The 17,711-nt window shown below is 40.1% G+C and overlaps 2 protein-coding genes across 4 annotated transcripts in view; both read left to right on the top strand.

The window, feature by feature from the left end:
* Positions 1-83: 83 nt before the first annotated feature.
* LOC113116377 (mpv17-like protein 2) lies at positions 84-12,901 on the top strand. Of its 2 annotated transcripts, XM_026284512.1 has the most exons (6): positions 84-817; positions 869-879; positions 9,559-9,720; positions 11,983-12,059; positions 12,149-12,275; positions 12,473-12,895. In XM_026284512.1, exons 1-6 carry the CDS (start codon positions 639-641, stop codon positions 12,478-12,480), a joined length of 564 nt encoding a protein of 187 aa, XP_026140297.1. In that variant the 5' UTR covers positions 84-638; the 3' UTR covers positions 12,481-12,895. The 2 variants fall into 2 exon arrangements, with proteins under 2 accessions (XP_026140297.1, XP_026140289.1); XM_026284504.1 differs by having other exon boundaries at positions 84-879; positions 12,473-12,901.
* A 3,702-nt stretch (positions 12,902-16,603) lies between these two features.
* The window catches only part of LOC113116388 (cAMP-specific 3',5'-cyclic phosphodiesterase 4C-like), a 33,326-nt gene continuing 32,218 nt past the window's right edge, over positions 16,604-17,711 (top strand). Inside the window, exon 1 of one of the 2 annotated variants that reach the window (XM_026284525.1) lies at positions 16,604-17,292. In XM_026284525.1, coding sequence (XP_026140310.1) covers positions 17,078-17,292 — 215 coding nt within the window. In that variant the 5' untranslated portion in view covers positions 16,604-17,077. The remainder of the gene's footprint in view (positions 17,293-17,711) is intronic. The other variant, XM_026284534.1, reaches the window with a different exon arrangement.

Consider the following 17,711-nt stretch of genomic DNA (forward strand, 5'->3'; position numbering starts at 1 on the left):
TATTAATGGTTTTTAAGAAATCAGTCTTTGCTAAAGTGGACTTTACTCAAGAGAAATGCTTCCTCAGTGATTTCACATTGTGCTTATCATTAGACCTACATTAGTTTGACTTACAAAGTGGAAATTTGGGGTTATAGATATATGAGCTAACGTTAATAAAGAAAAAAAACTAATAATAAAGAGTAGGCATTCGAAAATCAAGAAATGATAGACTGATAGTCTATGTTTCAAACGAGACGAAATTATTGATGAGGTCAAACTGATTTAGTAACGTTTTGCGCAACTAAGACGCAGTCTCGATGTTCTTGAGGGCAACGCCTTCACGCTTGTGACTCACCGACTAAAGCAAGCTCCTCTGGGTTATGATGAATTCATTCTAAAGATGACTATGTGCTAGAGATCTAATTGCAGCCGAACTGGACAATTTTGAGATATCGAAGCAACTCTGTTTTATCTACATATCTGAGAGTATAAAGGAAGATATATTACTTTTAATTTTAAATTAGTAAATTATTCAATATTCAAACATATTTTGGGGTAAGTTATCTTACATATAAACGGACAGAAGCGGCGAATGAAGTCGTCAAGCGTTGATCCATCGGGAAGTTGACAGTAATTGAAGTGAAATCGACCTAAACATGATATCTCGTCAGAGTAAAGATTTTCTCGTAAGGATCGCCGGTTACTGGAAGCCGCTTTTCAAAGGCAGGTTTCTGATCGTGACGAACACGGTGAGCTGCGGAGGAATGTTGGCGGCGGGCGACTTCATCCAGCAGACGCGCGAGACGCGGAGAACGCTCGGCCGAACACGTGACTGGTCAAAAAAAAAAAAAAAAAAAAAAAAAAAAAAAAAAAAAACACGTGACTGGTCGCGTACAGGTGACAACAAAACAATTTGTTACCAAAATAGTTAACTTGTTAAAACTGAGATAATCTTTGTAATTTATGTACCGTACATAGTTGTACATACTGTAGTTACAAACAGTTTTCTTTTTAAAGGGGTCATATCATGCTGCTAAAAAGAACATTATTTGGTGTAATTAATTGTTTATGCAGCTTTAGGTAAAAAAAAAAAAAAAAAAAAAAACCTGTTTCCCTGCCTTCTGAAACGCTTGATTTTTACAAGGCTCATTGAGAAGCGAGGTGTGCTCTGATTGGTCAGCTACCCAGCGGCGTTATGCAAATTCTTCCCACATAGTGATGTAGTGATGTGTGTTTGAATGAGCCATTTTAGGGGTGTAAGAAAATATGGATGTGTAAACTGTAATGAAGCAGAGATCAGTTTGTTCCTCACTTTCCGTGCCGACGCTGAGATCGTTCGAAAGCTTCAGTGAAAGTATAACGTGCCTAGCGTTTTCGACTAGTACATTACTTGCCACTCCCTGATGTCACGTTCGTTACGGGACCTTTACGGGTTGTGTGTGAAAGCACGCACATATTCCGGGTAATCACTGGCAGTGTGAAAGTGCAAAATCTAGCGACCCGGGAACAATTGCTGGGACACATTACCCATGTATTTGCTGGAATTGCAGTGTGAAAGGGGCTTTAGTGAGACTGGGGAAATTCATGTCATACAGCTGGTCCACCAACACTGGTGCCCTTCAGGGATGTGTTCTCTCCCCACTGCTCATCTCCCTGCACACTAACGACTGCACCTCTAAAGACCCTTCTGTCAAACTCCTGAAGTTTGCAGGCGACACTACAGTCATCAGCCTCATCCAGAACAGTGACTAGTCTGCTTACAGACAAGAGGTTGAGCTACTGGCTGTCTGGTGCAGTCTTAACAACCTAGAGCTGAACACGCACAAAACAGTGGAGATGATCGTGGACTTCAGAAGAAATCCCCCTGCACTCCCCCCACTCACCATCATGAACAGCCCTGTGAATGCAGTGGAGTCATTCAGATTCCTGGGAACCACCATCTCTCAGGACCTGAAGTGGGACAATCACATTGACTCCTTTGTGGAAAAAGTCCCAACAAAGGTTGTACTCCCTTGCCAGCTGAGGAAGTTTAACCTGCCACAGGAGCTGCTGAAACAGTTCTACTCAGCCGTCATTGAGTCTGTACTGTACACTTCAATAACTGTCTGGTTTGGTTCAGCTACAATATCAGACATCAGAAGACTACAGAGAACGGTTTGGACTGCTGAAAGGGTTATTGGTGCTCCCCTGCCCACGCTTTAAGAACTGTATACTTCCAGAGTCAGTAAAAGGCTTTAGAAATTCACTCTGGATCCCTCACATCCAATTTACCCCATCTTTGAACTTTTGCCATCTGGCCGGCGCTTGAGAACCGCAAATACCAGAACAGTCAGGCACAAGAACAGTTTCTTCCCCCAGGCAATCTACCTCATGTATAGTTAAATGTCCCCCACTTATACAATATAAATGTGCAATATCCTCACATTTATTTATCCCTCCATCCTAGTACATCCCTGCATCTTACTCAATTCTATTCCATTATTTATAGCACAATTGTTTATGCACCTATTTAATTGCAAAGTTTTTTTTGTGTGTCTGTATGTTGTTGTCTCTGTGCACTGGAAGCAGGGGCAGACTGGCCATCTGGAGCACCGGGACTTTTCCGGATGGGCCGCTGGCCAATGTGGGCTACTAATAGCGCCGCGCTGCTGTGGAGGGAGGAACTTCAATGAATGAGAAATATGAGTCAGTGGATTACGTGCATGAGAACGATTCGTTCACCTAAAAGATTCGTTCAAAAAGAACGATTCGTTCACGAACGACACATCACTACTGTGCAGCAGGCCACTGTATAAGTTCACTTAAAACATAAACGACTGCGTTAATGAGAATACTTGCAGAGAAAATTATTTTGAGATAATTTTGTGTGTATTTGTTCATTCAAGAGTTACTATACGCAAAAGATGAATTAATTCTGTGAACGAGCATTGTCTGAAATGCTGCTCTCAGCGCGTGCTTTGAACGAATGTGCGCAAGCACCAAATACGCGCAAATTGTTTAAAACGCTTGAATCGTCAAGATTTCGAAACAAGTGCAAACGATCAACTACGATCCATTTCATCCTTTCAAGCGAGGGAACTGTTGCGTTGGGTTCTTTTACAAATAAAGACTGTTCCCTTGAGTGTTCATCAAGCCGCTTTATTAACAGGCTGCAACAATAACATTGTGCGTCTCTCCCTCTGCTCATGCAGTACTCACCCCCTACATGCCCGTGTTGCCCTCTAGTGGTAACATGTAATATAGATTACACCACATCCCCCTTACTGAAGGTAAGTTAACTACCCTTAGCTTTAACTCAAACCATTAGCATTTATATATATATATTTTTTTAAATGTCACATTGGTAGCCAACTGTAAATGTCTGGGCATAAACATTTTCCATACCATTTTCTTTTCCCTTATCGAACAGTTATTGAAACATTAGAACATTTTCAATGCAAAAATTCACATTAGATTAAGGCATATTCCGACTCATTCAAAGCATACTGAATTGTTAATGCATTCTTTTATAGATCCAGTCTTTTTGGTTTTACCACTTCTCTACCAGACCTGGTTCGAACAACATCTGGTGTTTGATGTGCTTGTGGCTCAGAAAGTATCTCTGCAGGAGTGTTTCTTTCATTAGACTGGGTCAGTTGTGTTTCAGTATGAGTCTCTGATATCGGCAAAGGCACAAGATGACTGCGATTCCTTCTAATAGTTCCCTGCGGTCCACTGATGACATAGGACCGTGGAGTTGGGTGGACAGATATCACTGTGCCTGTTGCTTTTGCATTTGCAATCCAAACAGGGTTTCCGGGTATCAGTTTATCCAGATCTCTTGTTCTGTGTCTTTTGTTGAATCATTCGGTTTGTCTCATCCTTCTCTCCCTCTCTACATGCCGAAGTTGTCGAAGATTTGGCACACAAGGCTGTAAGGCCTCTGGAAGCATCGGCAGGGTGGTACGAAGTCGACGCCCCATGAGTAGCTGTGCAGGGCTGTAGCCATTTGCCAGCGCTGTGGTCCTATAGGCTAATAGAGCTCTGTACGGATCACTAGCTTTCTTGAGGAGATTTTTAACTGTTTGGACAGCTCTCTCCGCCTCACTGTTGCTTTGGGGGTATCTGGGACTACTGGTCACATGCTCAAAACAGTATTCACTTGCGAAGTCTTTCATTTCCTGACATGCAAACTGCGGGCCGTTGTCCGTGATCAGTATCTCTGGTATTCCATGACGTGCAAATATTGATTTCAAATGCACAATGACATTGGCAGAGCGAGTTGGGCTGAGCTGAGCAATCTCTATATACCTAGAGAAGTAGTCCACTAGCAACAGATAGTTTTTATCTTTCAGAGCGAACAAGTCAGCACCTAACTTCTGCCATGGTCTTTCAGGTAAATCTGTGGGCATTAAAGGCTCTCTTGCATTGACTCTTTCCTGTATGCACTGTCTGCATTTGAGGACAAGTTCACTGATCTGGTTGCTTAAACCTGGCCACCACACTGCCTGACGGGCACGCTCTCTGCACTTAACCACCCCCTGGTGCCCCTCGTGTATTTTGTCCAAAACTGAGTTTCTCATGTTAGCAGGAATAACTAACCTTGTGCCCCTAAGTAGTAGTCCGTTGTGCACACTCAGAACAGCTCTCTCAGGCCAGTAGTGCTTCACCGCTCCTTGTAGCTGGTTACAATCCGGCCAGCCTTCTGCACAGTACCTTATGACTTGAGAACAGACACTGTCAGACATCAGCTGCTCTTGAAGATCTGCCAGGTATTTACTGCTTGTAGGAAGGCCCTCTAGCACAGATTCAAGGTAAATATTAGTGTCCTCCATAAGATCTGTATCAGCGCCCGTAACACTGTTTGTAAGCGGTAAGCGTGAGAGTGTGTCAGCTGTGGTGAGACTTTTGCCAGGGATGTGCTTTATTGTGTATGAGTACCTCATTAAGCGCATACGGAATCTCTGTATCTGCGGCGGAAGCGCATCCAAAGCTTGTCCTCCCAGAAGACTCACTAGTGGCTTGTGGTCAGTTTCGAGTTCAAAGTGAAGGCCTAGAATAAAGTCATTAAACCTCTCACAGGCCCACGTAAGAGCTAGCGCTTCTTTTTCCACCTGAGCGTAGCGCTGCTCTGTAGGTGTTAATGATCGGGAAGCATAAGCAACTGGTGACCACACATCTCCCTCTTTCTGTAGCATGACTGCCCCCAGGCCAAATGAAGAGGCATCCGCGGAGATTTTCTGTGGCTTATTCGGGTTGTAGAGCTGTAACACAGGAGGAGAAGACAGTTCGTGTTTAAGGTTGTGAAACGCCTTTTGCTGGTCGTGCCCCCAGTACCACATGTTCTTAGTTGAAAGTAAGTCTCTCAGTGGTTTATCCTTTTCAGAAAGGTTTGGAATAAACTTCCCCAGTTGGTTCACCATACCGAGAAATCTCCTAAGCTCACTCACGTTGCTTGGCTCCTTCATGTCCTGAACAGCTTGAGTTTTGTCTGGATCAGGACTCATTCCATCTGCTGAGACGATGAATCCAAGGAATTTTACTTTTCGTTTGTTAAACTCACATTTCGACATGTTCAACGTAACGCCGGCTTTCTCTGCCCGCTGCAGGACAGCATGCAGTCTTGTGTCATGCTCCTCTACGGTCGATCCCCAGACCAGGATATCGTCCATGTGACAGACGACTCCCTCGAGATCTGCCGTAACCTCCGTCACCATCATGTTTTGAAAATGTTCGGGCGCGCTGGAGATGGCAAACGGATAAAATGGTACCTTCCGAATGGCGTAATGAAGGTGGTGAGGAGTGCAGACTCTTTGGATAGTGGTATTTGCCAAAAGCCCATATTTGCGTCAAGTTTAGAAAAATACTGAGCACCTGTGAGCATGCCTAGCGTTTGGTCTACAGAAGGAAGTATGTATCTTTCACGACACATGGACTCATTTAAAGGTGTCATGTCCACACAGATACGCACCTTCTCTTTGTCCTTTTTGGGAGCTACAACCATGCCACAGCACCAGTCGGTCGGCTCGTCCCACGACTAATAACTCCCAACCCTTCCATTCTGTCCAGCTCTTCTTTAACTTTGCCCATGAGCGGCAGTGGCACACGCCTTGGCACTTTTAGCGAGAAGGGCTTTGCATCAGGTTTTAGTTTTATGGTGTATGGCTTTTGTACCCGCCCAAGTCCTTCGCATAACTTGGGGTATGCTTTAGTCACTGTCTCTTTGTTTATAGTATCGACTCTGGCGATAAGCTTCAGTCTCACCGAAGCTGTTCTACTCAGCAGTGGCACGCGGAGGTTTCGGACTACATAGATCTTCTCAGTAGTGCTCCTATCACCATACACAATAGTCTCTGTGGTAGACCCCAAAACAGTTAACGCAGCCCCACCCGGTCCATAGAGTGGTTTTTCTGCCTTGTCCAATGCTTTGTCTTTGAGTTTGAAGCTCAAAAATGTTTGTTCGGAAATAGCAGACACATCTGCTCCGGAGTCTAACTTGAAGGTCACCTTATGTCCGCCCACGTTTATGTCTGCCAGCCATGGTTCTTCTCCAGAATCCACCTCACCCAGAAAAAGTCCAGCCGCACTGTCCGCAACCTCGTTCACAGATGTGCTGGACTTACAGACTCTACCATAGTGTCCGCGTTTTCCACAGTTATGGCATTCTGCATTTTTTGCTGGGCACTGCACTGCTGCGTGTGCGGGTGCCTTGCCACACCTGGAACATGCTTTACTGTCATGTTTGGTCTGCTGAAACTTCGGAGACTTAATCTGTTTTTGCTCTTTGGTTTTAAACTTACTCAGCTTGGCTTTTCTAATTTGTACTGCATCCATAGCTGTTTTGCTGGCGATAACTTCACCTCTCAGGTCAGTTTGCTGTCTCTTTATTTCTTCAGATTGTCTTGCCATAGTGATAGCTTTAGCTAGGGTGAGATCTTTGTCAAGCTGCATTCTTTCTGACAGAGACGAATCTTTAAGACCCACTACAAGCCTATCTCTCAAAAGATCATCATGAAGAGCACCGTACTCACAGTTTTCTGCTAGTGCATAAAGAGCTGTAATAAATGTGTCCACAGGTTCTGATGGCTGTTGCACTCTCTTGTTGAATTTTGCCCTCTCGTAAATCACGTTTTTTCTTGGGACAAAATGTCTGTCGAAAGCTGTTTTGACTGCATTGTATTGCTGGCGCTGCATGGCCGTTAGCTCAAGCCCTCTTAGCACGTCGCAGCCTCATCTCCCATGCAATAAACCAGAGTATTAACTTGGTTTGCTTCCGAAGAACTATTCAGGTTACTTGCCAGTCTAAAACGCTCGAACCGTCTACTCCACCTTTCCCACTCTTGAGGCTTTGCAAAATCAAACGGCTCCGGTGGTTTGATGGTGAAGGTTGCCGCCGCCATTACTGGACCTGCCGCCGCGGCTGCTCCCGCTGCTGAGGCTCCTCTCGCTTGGTCTTCCTCACTCATAATAGCTAGCCAGGCGTAAAGCTGACTTCCTTCTCAAAGCACAGCCACTTCTGACACCATGTTGCGTTGGGTTCTTTTACAAATAAAGACTGTTCCCTTGAGTGTTCATCAAGCCGCTTTATTAACAGGCTGCAACAATAACATTGTGCGTCTCTCCCTCTGCTCATGCAGTACTCCCCCCTCTTCATGCCCGTGTTGCCCTCTAGTGGTAACATGTAATATAGATTACACCACAGGAACAACGCAAATCAAGTTATGAACTTTACATCACTTTTCACGATATCCCATTGGGCAGGGCAGGGATATATTTTGGAGCCCAAAATCTCGAATGAATAAAGACTTCAAGTTCATCTGTAAAGCACATAAAGCTATCGTTTGAGTTTATAAAATTCTATTTTTAATGCATGATTCGTTTGGAACTGAATGTAGAGTGTGAGTTCTAGGAGAATGTTTGTTTCGTGATGATGTAACAGAGGCCCACTCGGAGCGAGTGCGAGCTGCCCATTCATTTTGGCGTCACTTTGACAGTGAATAACTTTACATCTGAGGCGTTTAAAGACTCCATTTGTCCATTAATTATTTCTCAAGAAACACGAAAATTTATAAAAGGTTCAATTACCTTGTATCTTACGTTATGGCCCTGTAGAAGCAGTTTTTGTAAAAATAGGCTAACGACTGCATCATAACCTGCGACTCTCTGTTGCACAGTAGAGAAATTACCGTATGGACAGGAGGAGAAGCTCGCAGGCAATATTTTACTGTCTATGAGGCTATCGGGGGATGTGGAGGCATAAAGTCAAGGGAGATAATTAATCAGAATACTTACCAAAATTTGCTCCTGTTCACGCTCGCCTTCTCTGCCAGATTTGGTGGGTGATTCAGATTACTCTTGGCACAGTGATTAGAAGACAATTGTCTGACAGTTGTCAGACAGGTTGCTCACGTGACATCTACGTCATCAAGCTCAGTTTGAGTCTGCGGAGTACGCTCGACCTCCAGGAAGTGCGTGCTTCTAATTGACTTCACTTGTCTCTGTTGAATCCAATGGGGTCGCTGTGCCCATTTCTTTTACTGTCTATGATTAGAACATGCCAGATGCCAATAATGTTAGCGTTAATATAGCTTGCTGCTGGTAACGGAGGATGAAAGAATTGTCCCAGTTCCTGTTTGGGTGTACAAAGCTGAAGTGTGCCGTCATTTGGGCTTTTGTGGTAACGTCCACTGGACACAGACGCTGCCTCAGTTCCGCCACTTGCAGCTTGTAAAGAGGCTCGCGCAGGGCACAGCAGGGCAGGTGGTAGGGATCGGCTGCAGATTTATCTCATTTGGGTGGTGCTTGCATCACGGTTTCTGCGATTCCACGTGGAACATAAATACAAACTGAAAAACATGTGAAATCCAAGTGGGAAGAATCAACATTTGTATTTAATTTGTTTTCTTTACGAATCCTGTTAGCACTTTATTTTTTCATTGATATTAAGCAGATGCGATTCTTTTTTTCAGATCAAATAACTTAAACTGTGAACCTTTAAAGCAGGGTTTAAAAATATAAATTTTCTTTTTATAAAACCATTTTATAGGTATTATACATTCAACTAATGGATCCTGCAAGCACTTTATATTTCCCCCCTTTACTCTTACTGCACAAAAAGGGTTTCAATAACACTGAATGTGAAAGGGACTGATTATTGCAAATGCACTGTGTTCTGGTTAAATACTTTGAATTAATTTATTTATTGCTAAAGTTTTCATATGGTGGTGTGTTCTTAATGACACCTTTTTCTAAAAAATATATCTTATTCCAAAAATAAGAAATATCCCAATATATCACCTTGCTTACGGTATCGCAATGTATTGTAACAATATCGTATCGCAACCCCATATCGTGATACGTATCGAATCGCCAGATTCTTGGCAATACACAGCCCTAGTGTGGATGAGTCTTAACTTTAAAAAAGAATATTTATTTTGAGATTTTAGTCTTTGCAACTTTACATATCTTATTTATGCACCAAGAGCTTATAACACTCCAAAGAGAAAGGAAAAATTAAAATCGTATCATATGACCCCTTTAATGGTATCATAAAAAGTAACATGAGATTTGATCGCTCGTGGTGTTGCACTCTCATAGGTTGTATGTTTGCCGTCGGATGCTCTATGGGTCCCTTCATGCACTACTGGTATCTGTGGCTGGACAAATACTTTCTAGGCACAGGCATCAATAATGTCTGCAAGAAAGTGCTTACTGATCAGCTGGTCGCATCGCCAGCACTGGGAGCCTGGTACTTTCTAGGTGAGATCTTGCTGCTGATTTCCATTCAAAAGTCTCCAAATTTATTACAAATAACTACCTGTCAGTAATTATGTTTATATATATATATATATATATATATATATATATATATATACAGTCTTGTTCAAAATAATAGCAGTACAATGTGACTAACCAGAATAATCAAGGTTTTTAGTATATTTTTTATTGCTACGTGGCAAACAAGTTACCAGTAGGTTCAGTAGATTGTCAGAAAACAAACAAGACCCAGCATTCATGATATGCACGCTCTTAAGGCTGTGCAATTGGGCAATTAGTTGAAAGGGGTGTGTTCAAAAAAATAGCAGTGTCTACCTTTGACTGTACAAACTCAAAACTATTTTGTACAAAAAAAAATTTTCTGGGATTTAGCAATCCTGTGAATCACTAAACTAATATTTAGTTGTATGACCACAGTTTTTTAAAACTGCTTGACATCTGTGTGGCATGGAGTCAACCAACTTGTGGCACCTCTCAGCTGTTATTCCACTCCATGATTCTTTAACAACATTCCACAATTCATTCACATTTCTTGGTTTTGCTTCAGAAACAGCATTTTTGATATCACCCCACAAGTTCTCAATTGGATTAAGGTCTGGAGATTGGGCTGGCCACTCCATAACATTAATTTTGTTGGTTTGGAACCAAGACTTTGCCCGTTTACTAGTGTGTTTTGGGTCATTGTCTTGTTGAAACAACCATTTCAAGTGCATGTCCTCTTCAGCATAGGGCAACATGACCTCTTCAAGTATTTTAACATATGCAAACTGATCCATGATCCCTGGTATGCGATAAATAGGCCCAACACCATAGTAGGAGAAACATGCCCATATCATGATGCTTGCACCTCCATGCTTCACTGTCTTCACTGTGTACTGTGGCTTGAATTCAGAGTTTGGGGGTCGTCTCACAAACTGCCTGTGGCCCTTGGACCCAAAAAGAACAATTTTACTCTCATCAGTCCACAAAATGTTCCTCCATTTCTCTTTAGGCCAGTTGATGTGTTCTTTGGCAAATTGTAACCTCTTCTGCACATGCCTTTTTTTTAACAGAGGGACTTTGCGGGGGATTCTTGAAAATAGATTAGCTTCACACAGACGTCTTCTAACTGTCACAGTACTTACAGGTAACTCCAGACTGTCTTTGATCATCCTGGAGGTGATCATCGGCTGAGCCTTTGCCATTCTGGTTATTCTTCTATCCATTTTGATGGTTGTCTTCCGTTTTCTTCCACGTCTCTCTGGTTTTGCTCTCCATTTTAAGGCATTGGAGATCATTTTAGCTGAACAGCCTATCATTTTTTGCACCTCTTTATAGGTTTTCCCCTCTCTAATCAACTTTTTAATCAAAGTACGCTGTTCTTCTGAACAATGTCTTGAACGACCCATTTTCCTCAGCTTTCAAATGCATGTTCAACAAGTGTTGGCTTCATCCTTAAATAGGGGCCACCTGATTCACACCTGTTTCTTCACAAAATTGATGACCTCAGTGATTGAATGCCACACTGCTATTTTTTTGAACACACCCCTTTCAACTAATTCAACTAATTGCCCAATTGCACAGCCTTAAGAGCGTGCATATCATGAATGCTGGGTCTTGTTTGTTTTCTGACAATCTACTGAACCTACTGGTAACTTGTTTGCCACGTAGCAATAAAAAAATATACGAAAAACCTTGAATATTCTGGTTAGTCACATTGTACTGCTATTATTTTGAACAAGACTGTATATATATATATATATATATATATATATATATAATGTTATATATATACAAAATGACTACATTTTATTTAAAAAAATGCTATAAAAAAAGTTTTTATTGTGAAAAAAAAACGTGTGAAATATTAGTACAATTTAAAAACCATTTTCTATTTGAATATACTTTAATGAATATATTTTTCATATTTTAAATGTTAGCATGATTTCTGACAGATTATGTGACACTGACTAGAGTAATGACTGCTGAAAAATCAGCTTTGCCATCACAGGAATAAATTAAATGTTAAAATATATTAAAATAAAAATGTAGGCTATTATAAATTGCAATAATATTTCACAGTATTACTGTTTTTTAATGTATTTTTGGTCAAATAAATACAGAATTGGTGAGATTTCTTTCAGAACATCAAAATCTTTATACCTATAGTGCACCTTTTTCAGTAGTAAGAATGATGTTAAAGATTTATAATGTAAAGAAATTAAAGCATGAATATTACACCTGCTTGTTTATTCATTTATGGAGGTATGGGTATGATGGAGGGTCACACTTTGTCTGAGGCACAAGCAGAATTCAGAGACAAATTCTGGGAGTTTTACAAGGTATGTTACACTGTTAAGCGTCTGTCCTTAGTTCAACCAAATGACTTAAGATCATAGCTGACAACGTTTCATAACACACTTCTTTTTAGGCAGATTGGTGTGTTTGGCCAGCAGCTCAAATGGTAAACTTCTACTTCTTGCCACCCAAGTTTCGTGTCCTTTATGTGAATATAATTACCCTGGGATGGGACACTTACCTCTCCTACCTCAAACACAGTAAGAAAGTTTGCACCAGTCACACAACACATGGCATCACATAATAATACATTTGTGAGAATTTCTTAACAATATTACTTACCTAAAAATTTTGTGTTGGTGGTAAGGGATAAAGGATAAAAATTAATGTGAGGGTCTCTCCTGCTGGGTGTAAGCTTCCTTGTAACAGGAGATAAATGACATTTGTGTTTTTCCAGGAGTATAGAGACCACATCAGAAGCTGAGTGAACTGCCTGAAAATGTCTGAAGAAAGAGAATATTTAAAAATACTGCTTCAATCCCGAGACTTTTAATGGACAGCTTTTTGTTTTTAAATTTCATATAATTTTCTCCAGTAATACCAGGTACTTTGGCAAAAAGAAATAAGGTTACCTGCCATTGCTATCTTATATATATATAATTTTATATATTCTAATAATGGTATAGAATACAGTTTTTATAGTAATCTATAGTTAAAATAATCATGTTATTAATCAGTAATTGCTGATATAATTTTCATATACATTGGAGAAATGTATGCATGATTGTTACTATTGATCTTATGTTCAGAAATTGCCTTCACACGTAAATTTTTGCCTAATTATTTTTTTTATGATAAATATATTCGTTGAATAGAACTTTTGATGTCTGCTTTGTCATTATGTGAAACTACTTGAAATTGTGATTTTTTTAATGAAAGAAAATAAAATATTTTTTTGTGTGTTGAATATTACTATAAATTAGTCAGATTTAATTCTAAATGTATGCATATGACGTGAACTTTAAAGTAGAATCCAAATATGAAAGAGCACATTTACTGTATTCAGCTATCAAGTCATGCATCCTTCAGCGGTGTGTGGCACAGACAAACCTGCTGAGTGTGAGGGACAGGATGCTGCTCGCCTTCATAGGGGCTGCCAAACAGCGATAAAACCGGTGTTCTGAAAGGATGTTCTCACAAACCATTTGTTTTTGAGCTATAAAGGCTGCTTGCCACAGGCTTGGAAAATATCCTTTATTTATTTATTTTGGAAGAGACCAGAATGCAACTCTCATGGATCGAAGATGTGCTTCAAAAATATATTTGTGAAATTTTTTTTTTTTCAAAAGAAAAACACAATACAGCTTACCAGATCTTCTCAGTTTTAGTGGTAAGTGTTGTTTGCTGCACACTGTTCATTATTAAAATAGTTGTTTTGATTATTAATGATTGGCCTATTAATTGACTGGTGCTTAGTGTTCCTTATTATCTTCCTATTATTTAACTGTATAGTCCTGTAGAAAGTAGGCCTATTTGTTTCTAGGCACCTGAAAAAAGTCGAGTTTCTTCTTTCTGAATAGATTTATTGTTATTTATCACAAAGTGTGTATTTTCAGAGTTGCCTCCCATTTCAACAAGATGAAGAGAAGTTCTTCTTTGAAGTCTTTCTGGACATCAGAGGTGGGTTATATCAGTTCATCGGGGCTCACAGTCATCCTCTCTGGTTTGATTCTCAATAGAATCACTGTGACTATGCAGATCGTCAATTTAAGTGAAAAAAGTGAAAGTGACGTGTGGCCATGTATAGTTACCCATACTCTGAATTTGTGCTCTGTATTTAATCCATCCACACATTGGGCAGCCATTTTTGCTACTGCACCCAGGGAGCAGTTGGGGTTTCAGTGTTTTGATCAAGGGCACCTCAGTTGAGGGTAATGTGGGTGGAGGAGAGTGCTTTTTATTCACTCCCCCCTCCTCTAATCCCTGCTGGTACCAAGACTCAAACCTTTGGGTTACAAGTACGATTCTCTAATCATTAAGCCACAACTGCCCCCAAACTAAGTCAATAAAGTGCACCCTAAGATGTCTATCATTAGGTATTATATGATAAAAAAAAGAATATAAAAAAATACCATTATTTGACTATTTAACATCATATATTATTATATGTTACTTTAATAGTAATTATGTCAATATTAGCCTACACATGTCTTCTGTGCTGTTCTAGACAGAGATCATGTTTTGGTGCAGATTAATTACCTTCTCTATTTAATGCAGAGAGAATGGGACAGTGTGAACCAGCAGGGTCTGTGCGAATCCAAATCCATGCCTGGTCACCATAAAGTTAAAAGAACATTTTCAGGGGTCCTTCAGCTTCCCCGTCTGTCCCGCCGACTCTCGGCTCAGGGAGATTCAGAGAACACACCCCACAAGGCCACCTTCTCCCTCATCATCCCCAATGGCCTGGAGTCTGATAGTTTTCAAAGTTCATGGTAAGCTGCTCTTTTTGTTTATATTTTATGTAAGGATTCTTAATTTTGGGTACTGACAAAGTGCTTTGTATGGTTTGCGAAGAATGAGGAAAATCTTGTTTATAATCTTCTGTCGTTAAACAAGCAGGTCTGCATGTAAAGAGTTTGATGAACTTTATGATAAAACAGATTTTAGTTGATAAAGTAATAACACATGAGTCCTAGGGTTGCCAACGGTTCAGAATAATAATAACATGATTATTAATCATGAGCCCAACATCCAGCAATGCAGGAAAACATGCAATCTACATGAGAGAAGACGTCTTTACTACTGCTACTGCTAAAGTTTATGTTGTTAAAAGGAGAAGGGAAAAAAAGGCACATTTTTTATATTTTAACTTGGTGTATTCTTACATTTGGACCTCATTATTGAAGCACAAATTGAAGCACCAAAAGCAGCCCACACTCTGAGTCTCTTTAAGTAAAAAAATGCATTTTCATTCATTCATAGGCTATATAGTTGCAATAACATTTTAGTTCAAAATTTTGCCATTGTTTATAAAAAAGTGCTTTTTTGACTGGCATTTCAGACTTTCAGTTGCTAAGCTTTCAAATTGTATGTGCCATAAAGCCATATATGTAGACTATGTAATTTGACAGTATATCCACCTCCTAAATTACTACACCACTCGTGGAGTCACAATTCAATGGTACAGTTAACTTAAGCCGATGTTTTATGTAACGCATATGACATTTTATTTTATTTTATTTTTTTTGTATGACATTAAAAAATTAAGAATAATTGTACATAAATAGGTTAAGTAAAGCATGTAATTATTTTTTAGAACTTTTTATACACCTTTTATACAAATACTTAACTGCAGACATGGAATGCTGTACTAATATGCTGATTTGATAACTGACATACACTATGTGGTACAGTGCAAATATTTTAGTGTCCCTTAATCTTTCGCTTATTTTCCTATAAGGAATAACAATTGTCCATTATTATCCTTTAATGATGTTAGCAACCTCACACATGACCGGTCGTCGTGTACCTGTTTTCCAAATAGTTGCTTCATTTCAGCTAGTTTAGATGGAGATGTAGCACTCACTGTTGTGTATCTTGTTTTGTGACTAATATAAGCCATAAAACTTATATTTTTTCTAAATTAAATGTACAGTGAGCTACATCAGTACTGTAATAATAGTTGTTACATGTTTGTATATTCTTCAATTTGGCAGTGCTTTAAATTGACGTAGTATTTGGAGCCAGAAATTGACGTTTTGCATGGAGACACAAGAGGACGCTATTGTTCCCTAAAAACCAGAAAAATAACTCCGAAAAGAAAACAGCCGAGACAAAAAGTCATACACTGATTTCGTAAATGTGCAGTTACACATGAACTTTGAACACATTAAGATGTTTTTTTTTTCTTCAGGTAACTTATGTAATATTGTTAAGATTTCAAAGTGATATCTTTGATATTTGATATTAAATAATAACAATAATAAATAAATTAAATAGTACAAACTGTAAATGTTAACAATCCCTAGTATTAAAAATGTATGCATTTTACATAAAATGTATTTAAAATGTCTAAACTGTCACACTTAAAAAGTCTGAATGTCGTTGCACGAATAACAAAAAACCAATCCATACAAAATAAATAAATAAATAAACCCAAAGGGTAAATACAGGTGTAGTTTCTTGCCTTGGCTGATGTCTGATGAGACATGCAATAATTTATTTTTAGGAAAATTTAATTTTTAGGAAAAGACAAAATCTTAGTATAGGTTATATTGTTTTAAAAAATGAAAAAAAAAAAATCTAATTAAGAGTTTTGAGTTCATTCTAATGTTTTGCAAGGCAACATACCTTTTTAAGTGTCTCTAAAGTATTCAAAACCTTTTTTTGGGGTCACTGCATGCATACTGTTTTTGCATACACAACTCATCCAGCAGTCAAAGGATCACAGGGAACCTTTTCCCCTCTGATAATCAAAGCCCATGGGGCCTGTGATAGAGGGCCATCGTGACATGAGCCATGCTCTCTGTCTGACTTTATCTGACTTTGCTTTTTATAGTCAGAGCTTTCATGTGACTTCTCCTGGTAAACCTAGAGCATGTGAAAGGCACACGCATTTCTTGGAGGAAATCTGAACGCCGTGATCAACTCTGCGTTGAGCCGCTGGTGCGTTGGCTTTTCTGCGCGCCAGGGGACTGGAAAAGGAAGTCATTATAAACCAGTAAACACTGGACCTTGCACACTAATAGGCTTAATGTGGAGGTGGGGCCACTTAGAGAGCACTATCATGGAGTCCTCTCATTGTAAATCACACTGCCATATTTAGTCTGTTGGAGGGAAGTCTTCCTAGTTATGTAAACAAAGCGAGTTCACGAGGGGAGATGTTCCATCGCTATGATGGCTGGCTCCATTAATGCGCCTGTGATCTCTGAAGCAAGGCTGGATTTCTCAGCTCTAGTGAAGGGTAAGAGATGTAGATTGTGGTTTTTGTTTTGAGTGAGCGACCCATGCCACGAATAGACACTTGTTCTGCCAGTTGTGAAGACATAGGATCTCTGCTGTCATGAGCGACATGCTCTCAGAGAGTTCGGAAGAGGAGAGACCTCAGAGGCCCTCGCATCTCAAGCTGAAGGGGAGCTCTCCCACCAGCTCCCCCAGAATTTCTCCGCGGGACTCTCCTCGGAGTTCACCGCGAAATTCGCCTCTGCTCTTCCGCAGGCTGATGATGAACCGCAGCATTGCTTTGCAGAGGCGCTTCACTTTGGCTCACACTCCCAGGTAGGATCCGAATCGTTCTGAATTGTTCATTTAGTCCTTACTCGGAGGCTTGGCTTCAAAAACACACAGGAGTCTTGTGGCACAGGCGTCTACGTAACAACACATCACAAGGCAAATTTTGTGGCTGCTTGAGACATTCGCTCCCCCCCGTCTAAGTTTGTATTGATGCTAACACTTGTAACTTACAATGATAATCACTATAATCAAGGAGGTGGTTTGTCTGCTGTTTGGAAGCATAAAAAGATCTTTGTTTGGGTGGATGTCTTGACCTGAAGTGGTTATTGGGAACTTATCTTAACAGCAATCAAATGACCTGCTTTTTATCCATGTAGTTATACCGGTTGTGTCTGTTAAGCCTGGTAAGATCCAACCAGGTAGTAAAATGAACTTGGTTCATATTAGCTGTAAACTTTCTGAGA

Source organism: Carassius auratus, chromosome 2 (assembly GCF_003368295.1).
Source record: "Carassius auratus strain Wakin chromosome 2, ASM336829v1, whole genome shotgun sequence".
NCBI lineage: Eukaryota > Metazoa > Chordata > Actinopteri > Cypriniformes > Cyprinidae > Carassius > Carassius auratus.

Excerpts from the sequence above, each read along its gene's own strand:
- LOC113116377 (XM_026284504.1), top strand. The coding sequence starts at position 639 with ATGATATCTCGTCAGAGTAAAGATTTTCTCGTAAGGATCGCCGGTTAC. Across the intron at positions 9,721-11,982 it reads GGGAGCCTGGTACTTTCTAG|GTATGGGTATGATGGAGGGT; the intron begins GTGAGATCTTGC and ends TCATTTATGGAG. Across the intron at positions 12,060-12,148 it reads AATTCTGGGAGTTTTACAAG|GCAGATTGGTGTGTTTGGCC; the intron begins GTATGTTACACT and ends ACTTCTTTTTAG.